We start from the raw sequence: 21,457 nt of genomic DNA, 5'->3' as shown, positions 1-21,457 counted from the left end.
CCTTTATGTTATTTGTCGTTTTTCCCTTGCTGGTTTCAGTAATTTTTCTTTGCCTTTAATTTTTGCCAATTTCATTACTATGTGTCTCGACGTGTTTCTCCTTGGGTTTGTCCTGTATGGGTCTCTCTGCACTTCCTGGACTATTTCCTGGGTGGCTATTTCCTTTCCCATGTTAGGGAAGTTTTCGACTATAATCTCTTCAAATATTTTCTCGGGTCCTTTCTCTCTCTCTTCTCCTTCTGGGACCCCTATAATGCGAATGTTGTTGCGTTTAATGTTGTCCCAGAGGTCTCTTAGGCTGTCTTCATTTCTTTTCATTCTTTTTTCTTTATTCTGTTCCGCAGCAGTGAATTCTATCATTCTGTCTTCCAGGTCACTTATCCGTTCTTCTGCCTCAGTTATTCTGCTATTGATTCCTTCTAGTGTATTTTTCATTTCAGTTATTGTGTTGTTCATCTCTGCTTGTTTGTTCTTTAATTCTTCTAGATCTTTGTTAAACATTTCTTGCATCTTCTCGATCTTTGCCTTCATTCATTTTCTAAGGTCCTGGATCATCTTTACTATCATTATTCTGAATTCTTTTTCTGGAAGGTTGCCTATCTCCACTTCATTTAGTTGTTTTTCTGGGGTTTTATCTTGTTCCTTCATCTGGTACATAGCCCTCTGCCTTTTCATCTTGTCTACCTTTCTGTGAATGTGGTTTTTGTTCCACAGGCTGCAGGATTGTAGTTCTTCTTGCTTCTCCTGTCTGCCCTCTAGTGGATGAGGCTATCTAAGAGGCTTGTGCAAGTTTCCTGATGGGAGGGAGTGGTGGTGGGTAGAGCTGGCTGTTGCTTTGCTGGGCAGAGCTCAGTAAAACTTTAATCCACTTGTTTGCTGATGGGTGGGGCTGGGTTCCCTCCCTGTTGGTTGTTTGGCCTGAGGCGACCCAACACTGGAGCATACCCGGGCTCTTTGGTGGGGCTAAGGGCAGACTCTGGGAGGGCTCACGCCAAGAAGTACTTCCCAGAACTTCTGCTGCCAGTGTCCTTGTCCTCACGGTGACACACAGCCACCCCCTGCCTCTGCAGGAGCCCCTCCAACACTACCAGGTAGGTCTGGTTCAGTCTCCCCTGGGGTCACTGCTCCTTCCCTTGGGTCTCGATGCACACACTACTTTGTGTGTGCCCTCCAAGAGTGGAGTCTCTGTTTCCCCCAGTCCTGTCGAAGTCCTGCAATCAGATCCCACTAGGCTTCAAAGTCTGTTTCTCTAGGAATTCCTCCTCCCGTTGCCGGACCCCCAGGTTGGGAAGCCTGACGTGGGGCTCAGAACCTTCACTCCAGTGGGTGGACTTCTGTGGTCTAAGTGTTCTCCAGTCTGTGAGTCACCCACCCAGCAGTTATGGGATTTGATTTTACTGTGATTGTGCCCCTCCTACCGTCTCATTGTGGCTTCTCCTTTGTCTTTGGATGTGGGGTATCTTTTTTGGTGAGTTCCAGTGTCTTCCTGTCGATGATTGTTCAGCAGTTAGTTGTGATTGTGGTGTTCTTGTGAGAGGGAGTGAGAGCATGTCCTTCTACTCCACCATCTTGAACCAATCTCTATGTATTTTCTTTGGAATGCCTGTTATAATGAAGTGGAAACACTTTCATAAATATTATTTTGTCATCTTTTCCCTTCTATATTTGGAGATTTTAAACCTTAATTATTACTTTTTTTTTTTTTTAATTTTTTGGCCGTGCCGTGTGGCATGTGGGATCTTAGTTCCCTTGACCAGGGATCGAACCCATGTCCCCTGCAATGGAAGCACGGAGTCTCAACCACTGGACCCCCAGAGAAGTCCCGTAAACCTTAATTTTTATAGAGAAACTAAAAATCAACCTAAGTTCATGATTCTGAGATCTTCTTGAGTAGTTAATGCCAAGTTGTGATTCTTGATACCAAGAAACGCAGGGGTTTATAATGTTAAAAATGTTTCATTTATCTAATGAAAATAATGTATTTTTCTTCTTTATTAGAAATTCATTGAATTTGAAGACTCTCAAGAACAGGAAAAAAAGGATTTACAGACCAGAGTGGAATCTTTAGAATCTCAAACAAGACAACTTGAACTCAAGGCCAAAAACTATGCTGACCAGAGTAAGTAAAATATGTTAAAGAGTGGAATGACTCATCCTGACATTTGAGTACAGTTCCAGATATGCTTGGAATTGTCACCCCACCCTCAAAAGTGAGACCTGGGAGCTTGGTTTATTCTTTTTTGTTCACATTTTCATGTGGTACCCATGTCTGCAGAAATGACTAAGTCAGACACCTATAGGACTCTCTTCTTCAATTTAGCTCTCAGCTTTTGTTTGTAGCTTACATTGTATAGTAGTTAACATTATGCTGTATCCATCGTGCAGGATTCTGGGGTGTGTACATGTGAATCATTTCTTCAAATTTTGATCAGTTACACAAAGTTCCATTGGTTTCTGTGTTGCTTTGAAATTTAAAAATGTAAGAGAAACTTTGAAGTATGTATAAAAAAATTACTGAATTCTTTTTCATTCCTTTCTATGGAAAACCGAGGACATTGAGGGGACTAGAATGACATTTTTCAGAACCATTTCATTTTTAATATAATTTCATATATTCTTGATTCAAATATAGTTATTGTTTCAAATTCCAAGGACTTCTTCCCCTTTTTGTCTAATGAAAGTGGACCTAATTAAGTCAAAATTCAAAAAAGAAACTTTATGGCATATTTTCATGTTTGATTCAGGCAGATCACTCTCCAGTTTTCCCTCCCAGGATTGTAAACTTCTAGATGGCCCGCAGTTACTCTTCCCACACCACCCATGAAGGTTACATAGTGACACCTGCTGTAAAAGGACTGGCATTCATGAAGGATAACCTTCACTACCAGGCTTAGAGTGTGTATGATAACTGGCTGCTCCCTTTAGGACTCTGGAAGAGTCCAATAGAGCTAAAACCTAGAATCACTGGGAATCTGGAGTTTAGGCATTCTAGAATTCAAGGAGAACTCAAATGGCTATTAAGCAGATGTCATGGAAGGGAGCCAATGGATATTTGGTAATGGAAGGCCACCAGAGTGAGACAAAATGAGCCATGTGTCATGTCTTTGTTCTTTTAGGTGTGTAGATACCTAGAGTGCTGTACCCTGCCTTTGTTAACAGTGAATCCTAACTTGATTGCGTTTTCATATCAGGGACTATAGTATTTTAGAACAAAACACTAAAGGTGCAGTTTTGACAGAACCAACCTCATTCTTGTACCAAGTACGTTTACCTCTTGACTTCTGAGGAGTATCAAGTTTTGGATAAGGAAATTTTCTTTTGACTTAGAAAGGAACTCCTTTTCTAGAATCTTTTGATGCACTAAATAATCTGCTTCTATGATAGGAAATATTAAAGGAAGAATTACCTTGTACTTGATATAGTAGCTTTTTAAATTAAGATTGTTTTTCAGTCCAGTGAGTCATACCTACCTTTTTTGGAATTGTCATGTTCTTTGGTGTCCATTCTCTCATTTCTCTTTCAGAAGTATTGATTACCATGTATCCTATTTTTAATTCAAGATAATTTTTTAAAAATAAGGTGTCATTTAAAAATAATTGATAATTCTCTGTGGAAGGGATGAGTAAATTAATCACCAACTATTGGATATGGTCTTGAGCTATATTTGATATGAGAACTTTTTTTTTGTTATTAATACAATATTCTCTCAAGAATTTCTCCCCCTGGATGTCTGCTATCCCCGTTTTTCCCCCTGCTATTCCATTTTGAAATAAATCTTGTTGTCTAAGTAACAGTTAAAGAACTTAAAACTGTGATTAATCAGAATTGACCGTTGAGATGCACAAAGCTGATAGTCTCTTGGTCCATGAGCTAAGGCTATAATGCTTTGGAACTTACTCCCTTCTCCTTTGATACCTTGGAATCTTTTTCTCTTTTCCATCTAATTGTTTTCCTCGCTCTTCTATTTTTTTCTAAATGAATATAATATGAAATCTAAATATATCTAAAATTTTTCTTCTGAGTCTTTATTTTACCACATTTTAAACATCTGAAAAAAATTGGGGGGGGTGGGGTGGAAATAGGTTGACTTTTTTCCTTTTACCACCTTAGTTTTCCCTTCCCCAGATCTCCAATATGAATCAAAGCCCCTTTATTTTTTAAAAAGGTGGCGGTAGGAGGTAATCTTTAAGTATCATCAGTGCCCTATCCTATTGGAAAAACGGGACTGGGAATATATTTTTTTAAAAGATGAAAACATATTGAAATGGATGTATGTCAGAGTATATTAATTCTTTTTTTGTATAATAGGATACAGAATATCTGGACTTTAATATTGTAATTTTGGTTTTTTAAGACTGTATAGTGATTTTTATTAGATTTATTGTAACCCAACATTTTTTTTAAGTTTTTAAATGTTTTAAATGTGTTTTTTAGTGTTCTGAACATCTGTATTTAAATAAGCATTTAAGGCCAAAGAAATTACTGATGATGATACCTATAGAGAGGAAGGATGCGTGCAGTTTTTTGTGTTTAGTACTATTTTTTGAGTGCCGTATGATAACAATATCGTCCAATTTCCATGTTTGTTTTTATAAATGTGTTAGAGTCTTTAACTTTAAAAGACTGTCATTTCTGATAGATGTGTTTTAGGGCACATATCCCTTTTAAGAAGTAGCCACAATGAAAGTCCAAGTTCTGCTTTGGGACTACTTCTTATGTCAAAAGGGGAAATTTTGGTTGTAGTTACTTGCTATTTGAGAAGCAAGAAAAGTCAAGAAATAGGAACTGAATTAAAGAACACACTTGACAGCTTTTAATGGTATGGAATCTATCAGGTTGTTGTGGTATGATTTTTAAATTTTTGATGATATAAAAAATTTATTATAATTTTATGGTCATGTTTGATTTTGGAGATATCTGGTTGCTCTCTTTTCAAAATTTGAACTACATAAGAATTATTTTGGCTTTTCCAACATAAATAAAGCAATTTTTAAAAGGCCACATATTGTTCCTTATCTGGGTATAATAGTAATACTTCTTGGTAGTTAACATCTTGTACGCCTTAAGGAAGAATCTGAAATATATGTGGAGTGGAATAAGGAAGTTGTGGATTGAGGCCCTTAGTGCTTTTCAGCTATGTAAGGTGTAAGCAGTCAACCTGGCCATTCATAGTGTGGCAGCAATGAGTTCTTCATCAGAAAATACTTTTTATATTCATTATTTCTGTTATATACTGATTATTTCTATTCTTGTAAGCCAAATACTATCTTAAGTAAATACAGACACTTTAATATGTTAAAAATAAAAAAACTACTACTGTCTGCCTAGCATTCAGCCTCTAGGCATGGTTTTGGCACAGAAGAATATGATGTGGTCATTACAGTCAAAGAAATCATAGTTTTGTGGGGAAAAAGGTTATGTGTATGACCGTCTTGTCTTTTCCATATGTACCATGCTTTTATATCACTGCAGAGTGTATATATAATTTTGCATCTTTCCTTTAACATTATCATAAGTGTTTTCCTTATTGTATAATCTTTATTTTTTAAATGTGTCAACACCCATCATCCAGAAGCTATGCCGTCTATTAACAATTCTTGTTTTCCCTGAGGAACTGTGTGTGCTTTCTCCTTTTCTCTAATGAGAATTATTTAATGGCTACTTTGTTTTTTTAACTTGGCTACTCAGAAACTCAGAACAAATTTTGAAGTACAACCATAACAACTGGTTTGGGCCTTACTTGGGTGGCATATTTAAATTGTTTTTTTCCTGTTCCACATTTTATACATATATAGTGAATTGTTAAGATATGTTCTTGTAAACTATCTCAAATCCTTTGTGGAATTAAGGAATGAATGAATTGGTAAAAATAAATATAGGCGAAGTTTTTTAAAAACTCAAAAAATTTCTGTTGGTTGGTTGGTTGGACATTTTTTCCAGTGTAGTGAATCATATTACAGTGAATATTTTTTCACACCTGTAGATTGCCCTCTTTCGGTAATTTTCTTAGGATATAGTTACAGAAGTAGGGCAAGGAATATGAACATTGTAGTGGTTCTTGGTATTTAGTAGTGTTTGGTCATTTTTTATATGAACAGAATTGGGGAAGGAAGAATTAGTAGCAAATTCCACATTATTTATCATAACTTATGAATTTGCATCATTATTTACAACATATTAACACCCAGAGCTGATGTAGAAAACCGTTTATTATCTATTTGATTTTCTCTTGGGAAAATTCTGTTGCCCTCAAGCTACTTGAGTTTATAAGAGATGACCTTTTCCTTGAATTGTGGAGAAGATGGCAAGATTTAGATGGCAGTGATTTTAAGCTACTTAAATAATCTCTGAATCTGCCCTTTCTTCCTTTGAATGAAAATCCATTTTTAAAAATTAAATGGGGACTTCCCTAGTGGCTCAGTGGTTAAGAATCCTCCTGCCAATGCAGGGGACACGGGTTCGAGCCTTGGTCCGGGAAGATGCCACATGCCACGGAGCAACTAAGCCCATGTGTCACAAATACTGAGCCTGTGCTCTGGAGCCCACGAGCCACAACTACGGAAGCCCGTGCGCCTAGAGCCCGTGCTCTGCAGCAAGAGAAGCCACTACAGTGAGAAGCCTGAGCAATGCAACGAAGAGTAGCCCCCGCTCGCTGCAACTAGAGAAAGCCTGCAAGCAGCAATGAAGACCCAACGCAGCCAAATAAATAAATAAATAAGTTAAATGGAAAAATATTTTTGACACCTGAAGACATTTGTGCTAGAGTTTTATACTCTGACCTTTCTACACTTCCCATCTCCCATATAACATTCATTTGCTTTTTAAACTTAGTATAGATTTTAGTCTAATAAAATACCTTCAAACCTTTACCTTGAAACACGTTATTAGATGGAAAACTCTCCTTTTTGGTCATAAGAATTAGCACACCATTAGAAAATAATGGAAAATAATGGGAAGGTAGTATAATCATAAACATGTTTTTAATTTTAAAGGAATAAATGGCTTAAAACATACTTCAGATTTGGGAGTTATTTATAAGCAAGGGCTGTGTTAGTGATGTTATTGATAAATTGAGAATTTTCACAACACAGAAGAAAAATAATCTTTTTCAGTTAACAGGTGTAGCTTCACACCAAAGTTAACAGTTGAGAGGGCCTAAATATTTTCTGTCACTATTTTTTAAGTTATTTTAAAAAATACCTTCAGGCAAATAAAAAGCTTTATTAACTCCTTTACTGTACTTTGCAATTGGCAAAGAATGTTAATACTCTCAGAATTTCCATAATACTGTAATAGGTTACTTCTTTCATTTTAATTTTATCGTGTCAAGAGGCAGTCCCTTTCTACATTATTTTTAGAATGATGAAAGTAGACAACTGATGATTTATATTTTTGTTGAAAGCATACTTATTAAGGCAGCTTGAGGAGATTCAGATTTATATCTCCTTATTTTAAAAAGTTACAAAAATAAAATTTGTTATATAGAAAGTTAGTTTTTTAGTTCATTTAACTTGAATCTAATATCTTTGCGATATTAAGAATATCTATATATTTAATAAACTTTATGTAAGGTTTTTTTTTTTTTTTGGCTGCGTTGCGTCTTTGTTGTTGCGTGCGGGCTTTCTCTAGTTGCTGTGAGTGGGGGCTACTCTTCCTTGCAGTGCGCGGGCTTCTCATTGCGGTGGCTTCTTTTGTTGCGGAGCATGGGCTCTAGGCACGTGAGCTTCAGTAGTTGTGGCACGTGGGCTCAGTAGTTGTGGCTTATGGGCTGTAGAGTGCAGGCTCAGTAGTTGTGGGGCAGAGCTTAGTTGCTCCGCACCATGTGGGATCTTTCCGGACCAGGGCTCGAACCCGTGTCCCCTGCATTGGCAGGCAGATTCTTAACCACTGTGCCACCAGGGAAGCCCAAGGATTTTTTTTTAAAGAGCTTGTGTATGAGAGGGAAAGCAGATAATTGGGCACAAGATAATTTATGCAAACACTAACATTTTATTACTTCTGCTTCATTAGGTAATACCTATGTGGTCTTCAGACCTGTTTTATGTTTTATTATCTGTATTTGGACTGTTCATTTCTGAAGTCTACTGTTGTTTACTAAGAAACTTAAGGTTGTAGTTCATAATTAATATCTAGAACTAAAGGTTTCATGGAAAATTAATTTTATGAGTAAGAGTTAGAGTATTGATGGTGATTTAGCTTAGAGAACAGAATAAACATGAGTGATTTGGTTATTCTTCAAACAAAGGAATGAGTAAGGAAGATACCAAGTGGTTTTTTTGTAAATTTGGAAGATTAAATCAGAGAAAATGAATTTGTTGTTTTTGGTTGATCATGAGGAAGCATTTCTTGACCGTGAAGGTGATACATGGGAATATGTGCTGAGGGAAAGCATGGACTCTCCCTACATAGACTTTAGGTGGCATATAATGTCTGTCTGAAAAATCTTTTTAAGTTTAGGGACATGGTGAAGGACTTAGTTGGCAGAGCAGAGGTTTTTATTGCTGTTTTGATGTGGTTGTGTCTGTGATTTATTTGCTCTTAAGTGAGCACTTGATTCTTGCTTACCTGTTGAGACGTTTGATGCTAACTTGTTTAAGGAAAGCTTCTGGAAGACCAATGTCAATCTTCTGAGGCCAAGTAACAGTTGGATTATCTGCCTTCCTCGATTAGTAAGAACTGATGATTCCTTTTGAGAAGGCAAATAACGAGTTGGATATGGCATTCTAGAAGGTCTGTTTCTCTTTCTTCCCCCCATAGGCCTATCAGCAGTCTGATGGGGCAGAAGACAACAGAGATGGAAGGTGTTCCAAACTTGGCAAAGGCCATCAATCTAAGGAGGTAAGCTCTGATTTTGAGCAGGTAGAGCAGGTGGCTCTTCCTGCCTTAATCATATCCTCTTGCTCTTTGGAAAGATGAATGGAAAGAAAGAGCATCTGAAATGAGGCTGAAGTATCTTCATTAGCTATTATAAGGGGAACATTTTGAATTAGTCTTTTGATTCTTCTTTTATCTTTCCCCCACCCCCTTATTGTTTTCAATGCCTTGATTTGTTTGATTTTTTTTTCTCCCTAGAATATTAGCAGCTTAAAAAAATTGGCAGATTATCTGTTGTTTGGGAATAGGAAGGATGAGCAGAATCTTGTTTATTTCAAGTTAATCTCAGGTTGTAGCTAGTTTGAGTAAAATCATATGATTTGAGGATTTTTCCTGAGATCATTTTGAGGTTTGGGTTCACATGGGAACTATTAAACAAGAAACGATCTTTTCTTGTTTAAACATTTCAGATATAATACAACAGTATAGGTATAGGTTAACTTTATGATACTTGAGGTTTTGGGGGATGTCTACCATCTTTGCCCTGGTGGGCCTTCCTTTCCCAACTTTCCCTTCCCTTCTACTTCTCTTTCTTTTCCCCTGACTGATTACTGGGTGGCATACAGGACTTTGAAGATAAGGCTCTTCCCAGCATTTAAAGGTACTTTTCAGTTAAACACTATACCATCTCATGTGACTTAGGCCTTGAGAAAACTTGAGTCCATTGACTGTGTTGTTGTACTGATGTAAGTATTTTAAGAAAAGAGTGAGAGCTTCTGAATTTGTTTTATATGATCTTGGTGGTTAACTCATATACCTAAAAATATAATACTAATATTCAGAATCACAGTACAGATAAAGAAAACATGAAATGTGGGAAGACATAGATAATTTCTGTCAAGATACTTGCTGGAGATGTTAGGTTGGAGAAAATAATGGCCAAAACAACATTCAGAAAATCATCCAGAATAACAAAGATATAAACTATTCTTAAGCACCATGAAGTGACACGCCTTTGATAATTTAGAATGCCTTTTAGAAGGTTTTTAATGTGTGTTTACAAGCTAATGTATGAGTTAAGGTAACTCTAGTTGCTGTAGCAAACAAGCTGCAAAAGACATATATAATGATTCAGATGTTATGTTATTTCTTGTTCATGTGAAACTTCTTACTTTCTTTATATTGATTGATTGATTGATTGGCTGCACTGCGCGGGGCTTGTAGGATCTTACTTCCCAAACCAGGGATTGAACCCAGGCCACAACACTGAAAACGCTGAGTCTTAACCACTGGACCGCCAGGGAATTTCCTCCCTATGTGAAATTTAAATTGGATGTTTCTGATACATGGGTGGCTCCTTTGGAGACACAGGCCCTTTCCAACTTTGCTCTGAGTTTGTCATACCTACATTGAGTTGGAGGAAGGGGAAAGAGAATGGAGGATTGTGTGTGGAAGGTTTTTATTGGGCCAGGCCTAGGAGTAGCACACATAGCTTTCACTTCTACTTCATTGGCTATATAACTCAGTTAGAAGCTCACTTACAGAGGCTGGGATATATAGTCTAGCTATGTGTCCCAAGAAAAAGAGAAACTGCTTTGGTTAGTATCGGCTAGTCTTTGCCTTAGCCTAACAGCCTTAGTAGGTGGTACATGATTTTGCTCAAGTGTTGAGGCAAGGGAGGGAATGTAACTAAAGCTTAGCAATCATGTGCCTATTCTTTCTACTGTGAATAACCTGAGGAAGAGAAGGTGAGGAAACTTTAATGAAAATATAGCATTTATGATTTGTACTCTCATCTGATTTTTTAATAACTTCAGGGTTACTCTGGTTTAATTTTTATTATTGCTTTAAAACTCTTCACTGAATATTCATTCATTTATTCAACAAACATTTACTAAGTGTTGAGATTTTCTTTTTTGTTCCCTTAACTTCCTGACTTTTACTTTAAAAAAATAGGTTACTGTTAAATTGAGATGCAATTTTCCGATGCTTATGTTAAGGAATAGACTTTGAATGACACTTCCTGCCCCTTTAAAAAAATGTAATTTCCATACCATAAAATCCACCATTTTAGAGTATACAATTCAGTGGTTTTTAGTATATTCATAAAGTTGTATGACTATCATCACCATCAAATTCTAGAACACCATCATTCCAAAAAGAAACACCATACCTGTTAGCACTCATGGTTCCTGGCTTTCCCTCAGCCCTTAGTACCCACTAATCTGCTTTCTGTCTCTATGGATTTGCCTATTCTGGAATTTGAAATCATATAATATATGGTCTTTTGTGACTGGCTTCTTTCGCTTAGCATAAGGTTCATCTACGTTTTAGCGTGTATCGTTACTTAATTCCTTTTTAAGACTTTTTAAGAATAATATTCCATTATATGGATATATACTACATTTTATGGCCACCCCCGACCCCTTTAATTGCCTGTTTATCCTGCTGGTCTCAGAACTAGAATCAACCAAAACTCTTCCTTGGCTGTCTGAAAGCCTACCTAGTTTTGTAGAGTTGAATACAGTGAACATCCACTTTGGGAAGATATCCCTTGGGTTTCTCATTGGCATCCTGATGTGTCTAGTTACTAGTTCATAAGTGGAGAAGTAGATAACTTAATATTTGAACTATCTTTGAATCATATTCTTTTGAATATGGTTGTCTACTAGTTAACTGGTAATATATTAGTGGTCTTGTTTTGATTTGTATAATACATCTGGATGTAACTATACAAAAGAAAAAACCTACTTAATTTGTGTGTGTGTGTGTGTGTCTGTGTTGGGTCTTTGTTGCTGCACACAGGCTTTCTCTAGTTGCAGTGAGTGGGGGCTACTCTTTGTTGCAGTGCGTGGGCTTCTCATTGCGGTGGTTTCTCTTGTTGCAGAGCATGGGCTCTAGGCACACGGGCTTCAGTAGTTGCAGCACATGGGCTCTAGCGTGTGCGGGCTTCAGTATTTGTGGTGTGTAGGCTCAGTAGTTGTGGCTTGTGGGCTCTAGAGTGCAGGCTTAGTAGTTGTGGTGCACTGGCTTAGTTGCTCCGTGGCATGTGAGATCTTCCCAGACCAGGGATTGAACCCATGTCCCCTGCATTGGCAGGTAGATTCTTAGCTCCTCTGCCACCAGGGAAGTCCCAAAACCTATTTAATTTTAATGGGATAGAGAAATAAATTATTTTAGGGCCTCGAGTAAGTAGACTAAGTAGTTGTACTGGAGTGAAGAGGAAGATGGAAGTATATAATACTTATTCTAGAGAAGCTTATTACCATTTCATTAATTTTGAAGTATAATTGACTTAAAATATATTAGTTTCAGGTGTGCAGCATAATGATTTGATATTTTTATGTATCACAAAATGATCACCACTATAAGTCGTTACTGTCTGTCACCGTACAAACTTATTAAAATATTATTGACTATATTCTCTTTGTTATAATTACATCCCCATGACTTATTTATTTTATAACTGGAAGTTTGTACCTCTTAATCCCCTTCACTTATTTCACTCCTCCGCTACCACCCTTCCCTCTGGCAAGCAGTAGTTTATTCTCTGTATCTAAGAGTCTATTTCTGTTTTGTTATATTTCTTTTGTTTTTTAGATCCTACATATAAGTGAGATCATACGGTACTTGTCTTTCTCTGTCTATTTCACTTAGGGTAATATCCTCTTAGGTTCATTCATGTTGTCATAAATGGCAAGATTTCATTCTTTCTATGGCTGAGCAATATTCCACTTCATTCATTCATATATATATATATATATATATATATATATATATATGCCACATCTTTATCCATTCATCTGTTAATGGGCACTTAGGTTGCTTCCATATCTTAGCTACTGTAAATAATGCTGCCATGGACATTAGGGTGCATATACCTTTTGGAATTAGTGTTTTCATTATCTTGAGATAAGTATTCATAAGTGAATTACTGGATTGTATGGTAGTTCTGTTTTTTATTTTTTGGGGAACCTCCGTACTGTTTTCCATAGTGGCTATACCAATTTACATTCCCATCAGCAGTATACAAGGGTTCTCTTTTCTTCACATCCTTTCCAACACTTATTTCTTTTCTTTTTGATAATAGTCAATTCTCACAGGTATGAAATGATGTCTCCTTGTGTTTTTTGGGTTTTTTTTTGCGGTACGCAGGCCTCTCACTGTTGTGGCCTCATAGCGTTGTGGTTGGAAAAGATACTTGATACGATTTCAGTTTTCTCAAATTTACCAGGGCTTGATTTGTGGCCCAAGATATGATCTATCCTGGATTATGTTCCATGAGCACTTGAGAAGAAAGTGTATTCTGTTGTTTTTGAATGGAATGTCCTATAAATATCAATTAAGTCCATCTTGTTTAATGTATCATTTAAAGCTTGTGTTTCCTTATTGATTTTCATTTTGGATGATCTGTCCATTGGTGAAAGTGGGGTGTTAGAGTCTCCTACTATGATTGTGTTACTGTCGATTTCCCCTTTTATGGCTGTTAACATTTGCCTTATGTATTGAGATGTTCCTATCTTGGGTGCATAAATATTTACAATTGTTATATCTTCTTCTTGGATTGATCCCTCGATCATTATGTAGTGTCGTCTTTGTCTCTTGTAATAGTCTTTATTTTAAAGTCTGTTTTGTCTGATATGAGAATTGTTACTCCAGCTTTCTTTTGGTTTCCATTTGCATGGAATATCTTTTTCCATCCCTTCACTTTCAGTCTGTATGTGTCCCTAGGTCTGAAGTGGGTCTCTTGTAGACAGCATATATACGGTCTTGTTTTTGTATCCATTCAGCCAGTCTATGTCTTTTGGTTGGAGCATTTAATCCATTTACGTTTAAGGTAGTTATCTGTATGTATGTTCCTTTTACCATTTTCTTAATTGTTTTGGGTTTGTTATTGTAGGTCTTTTCCTTATCTTGTGTTTCCTGCCTAGAGAAATTCCTTTAGCATTTGTTGTAAAGCTGGTTTGCTGGTTCTGAATTCTCTTAGCTTTTGCTTGTCTGTAAAAGTTTTAATTTCTCTGTCGAATCTGAATGAGATCCTTGCTGGGTAGAGTAATCTTGGTTGTAGTTTTTTCCCTTTCATTACTTTAAATATGTCCTGCCACTCCCTTCTGGCTTGCAGAGTTTCTGCTGAAAGATCAGCTGTTAACCTTATGGGGATTCCCTTGTATGTTATTTGTTGCTTTTCCCATGCTGCTTTTAATATTTTTTTCTTTGTATTTAATTTTTGATAGTTTGATTAATATGTATCTTGGTGTGTTTCTCCTTGGATTTATCCTGTATGGGACTCTGCGCTTTCTGGAGTTGATTGACTATTTCCTTTCCCATGTTAGGGAAGTTTTCAACTATAATCTCTTCAAATATTTTCTCAGTCCCTTTTTTTTTTCTCTTCTTCTTCTGGGACCCCTATAATTCGAGTGTTGGTGCATTTAATGTTGTCCCAGAGGTCTCTGAGACTGTCCTCTATTCTTTTCATTCTTTTTTCTTTATGCTGCTCTGTGGTAGTTATTTCCACTATTTTATCTTACAGGTCACTTATCCATTCTTCTGCCTCAGTTATTCTGCTATTGATTCCTTCTAGAGAATTTTTAATTTCATTTATTGTGTTGTTCATCATTGTTTGTTTGCTCTTTAGTTCTTCTAGGTCCTTGTTAAACTTTTCTTGTATTTTCTCCATTCTATTTCCAAGATTTTGGATCATCTTTACTATCATTACCTGAATTCTTTTTCAGGCAGACTGCCTGTTTCCTCTTCATTTGTTTGGTCTGGTGGGGTTTTTTTACCTTGATGCTTCATCTGCTGTGTATTTCTCTGTCTTCCCATTTTGCTTAACTTACTTTGTTTGGGGTCTCATTTTTGCAGGCTGCAGGTTCGTAGTTCCCATTGCTTTCTTTGGTGTCTGCCCCCAGTGCGAAATGTTGGTTCAGTGAGTTGTGTAGGCTTCCTGGTTGAGGGTACTGGTGCCTGTTTTCTGCTGGATGAGGCTGGAACTTGTCTTTCTGGTGAGCAGGACCGTGTCCAGTGGTGTGTTTTGGGGTGTCTGTGAACTTATTATGATTTTAGGCAGCCTCTCTGCTAATGGGTGGTGGTGTGTTCCTGTCTTGCTTAGTTGTTTGGCATAGGGTGTCCAGCACTGTACCTTGCTGGTTGTTGAGTGGAGGTTGGTCTTAACGTCGAGATGGAGATCTGTGGGAGAGCTTTTGCCATTTGATATTACGTGGAGCTGGGAGGTCTCTGGTGGACCAATGTCCTGATCTCGGCTCTCCCACCTCAGAGGCACAGGCCTGACACCCTGCCGGAGCACCAAGACCCTGTCAGTCACATGGCTCAGAAGAAGAGGGATAAAAAAAGAAAGAAAAAACTTAAATGGAATAAAATAAAACATAATTCTTAAAAGTAAAAAATATTAAAAAGTAAGAAAAGAAAAATCAAACAAACAAAACGGACAGACAGAACCCTAGGACAAATGGTAAAAGCAAAGCTATACAGACAAAATCACACAAAGAAGCATACACATACACACAAAAAGAGAAAAAGTAAAAAAAAAATATATATATATCCTTGCTCCCAAAGTCCACCGCCTCACTGTTGGGTTGATTCGTTGTCTGTTCAGGTATTCCACACATGCAGGGTACATCAAGTTGATTGTGGAGATTTAATCCGCTGCTCCTGAGGCTTTTGGGAGAAATTTCCGTTTCTCTTATTTGTTCACACAGCTCTTGGGGTTCAGCTTTGGATTTGGCCCCGCCTCTGTGTTTAGGTCGCCACAGGGCATCTGTTCCCTGCCCAGACAGGACGGGGTTAAAGGAGCAGCTGATTAGGGGGCTCTGGCTTACTCAGGCTCTGGGGAGGGAGAGGTATGGAATGCGGGGCGAGCCTGCGGCGGCAGAGGACGGCATGACGTTGCACCAGCCTGAGGCACGGTGTGTGTTCTCCTGGGGAAGTTGTCTGTGGATCATGGGACCCTGGCATGGCGGACAACACAGGCTCCCAGGAGGGGAGGTGTGGATAGTGACCTGTGCTTATACACAGGCTTCTTGGTGGCTGCAGCAGCAGCCTTAGCATTTCATGCCCATCTCTGGTGTCCGAGCTCATAGCCGCGTCTTGCGCCCATCTCTGGAGCTTGTTTAGGTGGTGCTCTGAATCCCCTCTCCTCACGCACCCCAAACAGTGGTCTCTTGCTTCTTAGGCAGTTCCAGACTTTTTCCCGGACTCCCTCCCTGCTAGCTGTGGCGCACTAGCCCCTTTCAGGCTGTGTTCACGTGGCCAACCGCAGTCCTCTCCCTGGGATCTGACCTCCGAAGCCGGAGCCTCAGCTCCCAGCCGCCCTGGCGAGTGAGCAAACAAGTCTCTGAGGCTAGTGAATGCTGGTCAGCTCTGATCCCTTTTGCGGGAATCTCTCCGCTCTTCCCTCTGCACCCCTTTTGCTGCGCTCTCCTCCGTGGTTCCAAAGCTTCCCCCCGCCCACCCCCATCTCTGCCAATGAAGTGGCTTCCTAGTGTGTGGAAACTTTTCCTCCTTCACAGTTCCTTCCCAGAGGTGCAGGTCTTGTCCCTATTCTGTTTTTCCTTTTTTTCTTTTGCCCTACCCAGGGACGTGGGGACATCTGAGGTGTTCTGCCAGCGTTCAGTAGGTGTTTTGTAGTTGTTCCACATGTAGATGTATTTGTGGGGAGGAAGGTGATCTCCACGTCTCACTCCTCCGCCATCTTGAAGGTCCCTATTTCCACTCTAATCTTTATTATTTCCTTCTTTCTCTTCACATTGGTTTTTGTTTTTCTTTTTCCAGTTCCTTTAGGTGTAAGATTATATTGTTTATTTGAGATTTTTCTTGTTTCTTGAATTTCCCTCTTAGAACTATTTTTGCTGTCTCCCATAGATTTTGGAATGTTATGTTTCCATTTTCAGGTCTTGGAATATTATGTTTCCATTTTCATTACTTCCTCTTTGATTTCTTCATTGACCCATTGGTTGCTTAGTAGCATTTGTTTAGCTTCCACATGTTTGTATTTTTTGTGGTTTTTTTCTTGTAGTTGATTTCAAGTCTCATAGCACTGTGGTTGGAAAAGCGGCGTGATACGACTTCAGTGTTTTTAAGTTTACTGAGACTTGTTTTGTGGCATAACACGTGATCTATCCTGGAGAATGTTTCATGTGCAGTTGAAGAGAGTGCACAGTTTCTGCAGCTTTTGGGTGGAACATTCTTAAAAACATAGTTACAGGTGAGAGAAAATCAGAATACAACAGTGATGCATCAGACTAATAGGCTGATGTAAAGTACAGTGTTGTCAGTTCTAGTTTTAGCCTGGATCTTTTGCTGCCTTAAAAAATAAAATTAGTTGTGTTGAATACTGTAATAGGTAACATGTATTCATACAGAAAGCTGAGAGAGAGCTTGATTAAAGTGTACTTGTGATTTATTTTGTATTAAGAACAGTGAAAATATGGAAATCATCTGTCAGCATAGAAGTTTGTAATATGCAGCAGTACTGACTGAAAATATTTGTAGATTAAGAAAATTAACTTTAGTGCTTAGATGAGATGATGAGCATTTCAGGCTTTTAGTTTTAAGACTGTAGCACTTATGAAAATAACAGGAATAAACTGTGGTGCATCCATACAGTGGAATATTTTTCAGTGCTAAAAGCAGTGATGTATCAAGCCCTGAAAACACATGGAAGAACCTCAAAAAGATATGGCAGAGTAAAAGAAGCCAATCTGAAAAAGGCAAAACTATAGAGACAGTAAAAAGATAAGTGTTACCATGGTTAAAATGGACAGTGGGCGGGAGTGAGGGAGGGAGGGAGGGATGAATATGTGGCAAACAGAGGATTTTTAAGGCAATGAAACTACTCTGTATGAAACTAATGGTGGATACATGTCATTATGTATGTGTCCAAATCTATAGAATATTCAACACAAAGAGTTAATCCTGATGTAAACTTTAGTGTTTGGGTGATTATGATGTGTCAGTGTAGGTTTACTGACTGTAATATATGTACCACACTGGTGTGGGATGTAGATAGTGGGGGAAGATATGGGTGTGTGGCGGCAGGGGTGTATGGAAACTGTACTTTCATTTTTTCTGTGAACCATAAACTGCTCTAAAAAATAAAATCTATTGAAAAAAATAACAGTCAGGGGCAAGTCACATGTAACCATATGTGGTTTGCATGTGTTAAATGCCCTTTCTTGTATGATACAGGCTTGCTAAGAAATAATACAGATATAGATAATTTATATGAGATTAGTAAATATATGAAATGGTTGATTAGAGAATGGGTTGATAGTTTATCAAGTTTATTTTTGAGGTGAAAGTAAGACTATGATGCCAAATGGAAATAAGTAGAACGTTAAGTCTAATGGATTAAAAAGCTGTGAATGGAGGATTAAGGAATTATCGATAGAAATAATACAAAATGCTTAAGGGGACAGAGTGATTAATAGAAATTTAAGAAATTTTTGTAGGTTTCTACAAAAATTTATTAGTTTTGTAGCCAGTTTGAACAATGATCATGTTCATTTAGGTAAATGGTAGGAGATTTCCGGCAATTAGTGGTATTTTGGGGCTTTATGTCTTTCCCACATTCTTACGATTAAGTAGTACATTACAACAAAGCTACACAAACCAACGTCGGTTAGCAAGCTGCCATAAAGTCAGTCAGGACCTGTTTCTATGAGCTACAAGCTCAGCTGTCTGTCCCAAGTCAATTGATAAACATTGTGTATAAAAGCTTCTCTCAAAGGTTAACTTAATGATATTTATCAATAGTTCTTGTAGGGCTGCCATAACAAAATACCACAGACTGGGTGGCTTAAATTACAGAAATTAATTTTCTCACAGTTCTAAAGGCTGGAAAGTGCTGGCAGGTTTGGTTTCTTCTGAGACCACTCTCCCTGGGTTGCAGATGGCCGCCTTCTCTCTGTGTTCTCACAGGACCTTTTCTCTGTGCATGTGTGGGGAGAAAGAGCTCTGTTATCATTTCCTTTTCTTAAAAAAAGATACCAGTCCTATTGAGTTAGGACCCTATCTTTATGATCTCATTTAACCTTAATTACCTTTTTATTTTATTTTTATTTATTTATTTTTTTGGCTGTGCTGCGCAGCTTGTGGGATCTTAGTTCCCCGACCAGGAATTGCACCCAGGCTTCAGCAGTGAGCAAGTCCTAACCCTGGACCACCAGGGAATTCCCCTTAATTACCTTTTGAAAGCCCTGTTTACAAACATAGTTACATTGGTTAGGGGTTCAACGTATGAATTTGGGTCGGAGACAATTCAGTCTGTAACAGTTGGGTGGGGAGACAAGAATTCTCCATGGGAACAAAAGTGGTGTGGCTTGACACATCTGATCCTGAAGGGTCTTGTAGGCCAGAGTAAGGACTCCCTCCCTCACTCCTTCCTTTCTTTCTTTCTGTCACGGGAAGCTGTTGAAGGGTTTTGAGCAGTCAGTCACTATCTGACTCCAGCCAGGTTACCATTTAAACACAGGGGAGCAGAGACTAGAGCAGAAACACTAGTCAGGAGATAATTGTAATAATCCAGGCAAGAGATGATGTCTTATATCAAGGTGGGAGTGATAGAAGTGGTAAAAAGTTGTCAGAGGGCTTCCCTGGTGGCACAGTGGTTGAGAGTACGCCTGCCGATGCAGGGGACACGGGTTTGTGCCCCGGTCTGGGAAGATCCCACATGCCGTGGAGCGGCTGGGCCTGTGAGCCATGGCCGCTGAGCCTGCGCGTCCGGAGCCTGTGCTCCGCAACGGGAGAGGCCACAACAGTGAGAGGCCCGCGTACCGCAAAAAAAAAAAAAAAAGTTGTCAGATTCTAGATTTATTTTGAAGGTAAACTGGACAGAATTTGCTGATGGATTGCAGTGTGGGAAAAGAGAAGAGCAAAAGGATAGTTGCAAGATTTTTGCCTGAGTAAGAAGATTATGGGAAAGAGCAGGTTTGGGAGAGAAAATCAGTTCGTTTTGACTTTGTAGACATCTTAGTGACATCATACTATGCATTGTTTTATATTTTTAAATTTCAGATATAGCAGTAACATTCAACATCCTTCCATTAAGTTCTAGGCACCATCCCATGTCAGCATTTATGATAATACTGCATTCATTTTATTTTTTTTTACTTTTTAATTTTATTTTATTTTGTGTGGTACACGGGCCTCTCACTGTTGTGGCCTCTCCCTTTGCGGAGCACAGGCTCCGGACGCGCAGGCTCAGCGGCCATGGCTCACGGGCCCAGCCTCTCCGCCGCATGTGGGACCTTCCCGGACCGGGGCCACGAACCCATGTCCCCTGCATTGGTAGGCGGACTCTCGACCACTGCGCCACCAGGGAAGCCCAATACTGCATTCATTTTAACGGTACCTTTAATTGTTGTATTTGAAAGACACAGGTGTGTGAGGTCCTGTTCTAGGCCCTTTTCAAATGAATAGTAACAGTGGGTCAAAGGATATACACATTGCTTATTTTAATACATATCACCAATGTGACCTTCAAAAGAGTAATTCCAATTTATCCTCCAATGATGGCAATCATTTTTTCTTTCTTTCTTTTTTAAATTATTATTTTTTTGGCTGCATTGGGTCTTTGTTGCTGCACGCGGGCTTTCTCTAGTTGCAGCGAGTGGGAGCTACTCTTTGTTGCGGTGCACAGGCTTCTCGTTGCGGTGGCTTCTCTTGTGGAGCACGGGCTGTAGGTTCACGGGCTTCAGTAGTTGTAGCACACGGGCTTAGCAGTTGTGGCTCGCGGGCTGTAGAGTGCAGGCTCAGTAGTTGTGGCACATGGGCTTAGTTGCTCCGTGACATGTGGGATCTTCCTGGACCAGGGCTTGAACCAGTGTCCCCTGCATTGGCAGGCGGATTCTTAACCACTGCGCCACCAGGGAAGCCCTATTTCTTTTTATAATTCTCCAATCTGGTAACATTTTTTCCTCATCTCCCTGTACATTTTTATGATGAATCAATACAGCTTATTTGTTATGGTTCTGAATAGTCTGTTTAAATCCTGCGCTATATGTTGAATTTATAGGAGTTCTTGGAGAACATAAAGAATGATGAGTATTCAAGCCAAGGAAAATGCTTGTGTGAATGGGTACACATTATGTTTGGACTGGGGTGGGGTTGGGCTGTATACACAGTAAATTCATCAGGTCATAACTCCTCCCCAAAGGTAACCACTATCCTGACTTCTAACACATTAGATTAGTTTTAGATTAGTTATGTATGTATATGAACTTTGTATTCTTTTGCTTCTGCTTCTTTTCCTCAATGTCCTGTTCGTGAGATTTGTCCATGATGTTTTGTACAGCAATAATTTCCTCATTCTCATTATTAGATAGTATTCCAGTGCATGAATATTTATCCATTTTGCTGTTGGTGGATATTTGGGTTGATTCCAGGTTGGGGCACAAATAGTGCTGCTTTGAGTATTGTCTTAAATGCCTTTTGGTGGACACGTAGACATATTTCATAGTAATGAACTTGTTTTGTCACAGGGTTGGCAAATATTAACTTTATTAAATCTTGCCAGTTTTCAAATTGGGTGTACCAATTTATACTCCCACCAGCAGTGTATAAAAGTTCCTTACCAGAACTTGTTCCTTACCAACAATGTTTTTCATTTTAGCTACTCTGACAAGTA

General features: G+C 38.7%; 1 protein-coding gene across 4 annotated transcripts in view; it reads left to right on the top strand.

Moving 5' to 3' along the window:
• SPAG9 (sperm associated antigen 9) overlaps positions 1 to 21,457 on the top strand; it is a 142,772-nt gene that overhangs the window by 44,995 nt on the left and 76,320 nt on the right. For all 4 annotated transcript variants that reach the window (XM_030839989.2, XM_030839988.2, XM_030839987.2 and 1 more), the window contains exon 2: positions 1,999 to 2,119. In XM_030839989.2, coding sequence (XP_030695849.1) covers positions 1,999 to 2,119 — 121 coding nt within the window. The remainder of the gene's footprint in view (positions 1 to 1,998; positions 2,120 to 21,457) is intronic.

Source organism: Globicephala melas, chromosome 20 (assembly GCF_963455315.2).
Source record: "Globicephala melas chromosome 20, mGloMel1.2, whole genome shotgun sequence".
Taxonomy (NCBI): domain Eukaryota; kingdom Metazoa; phylum Chordata; class Mammalia; order Artiodactyla; family Delphinidae; genus Globicephala; species Globicephala melas.
Note: the sequence above shows the minus strand (reverse complement) of the source record. Positions and strands in the feature narration are given on the sequence as shown.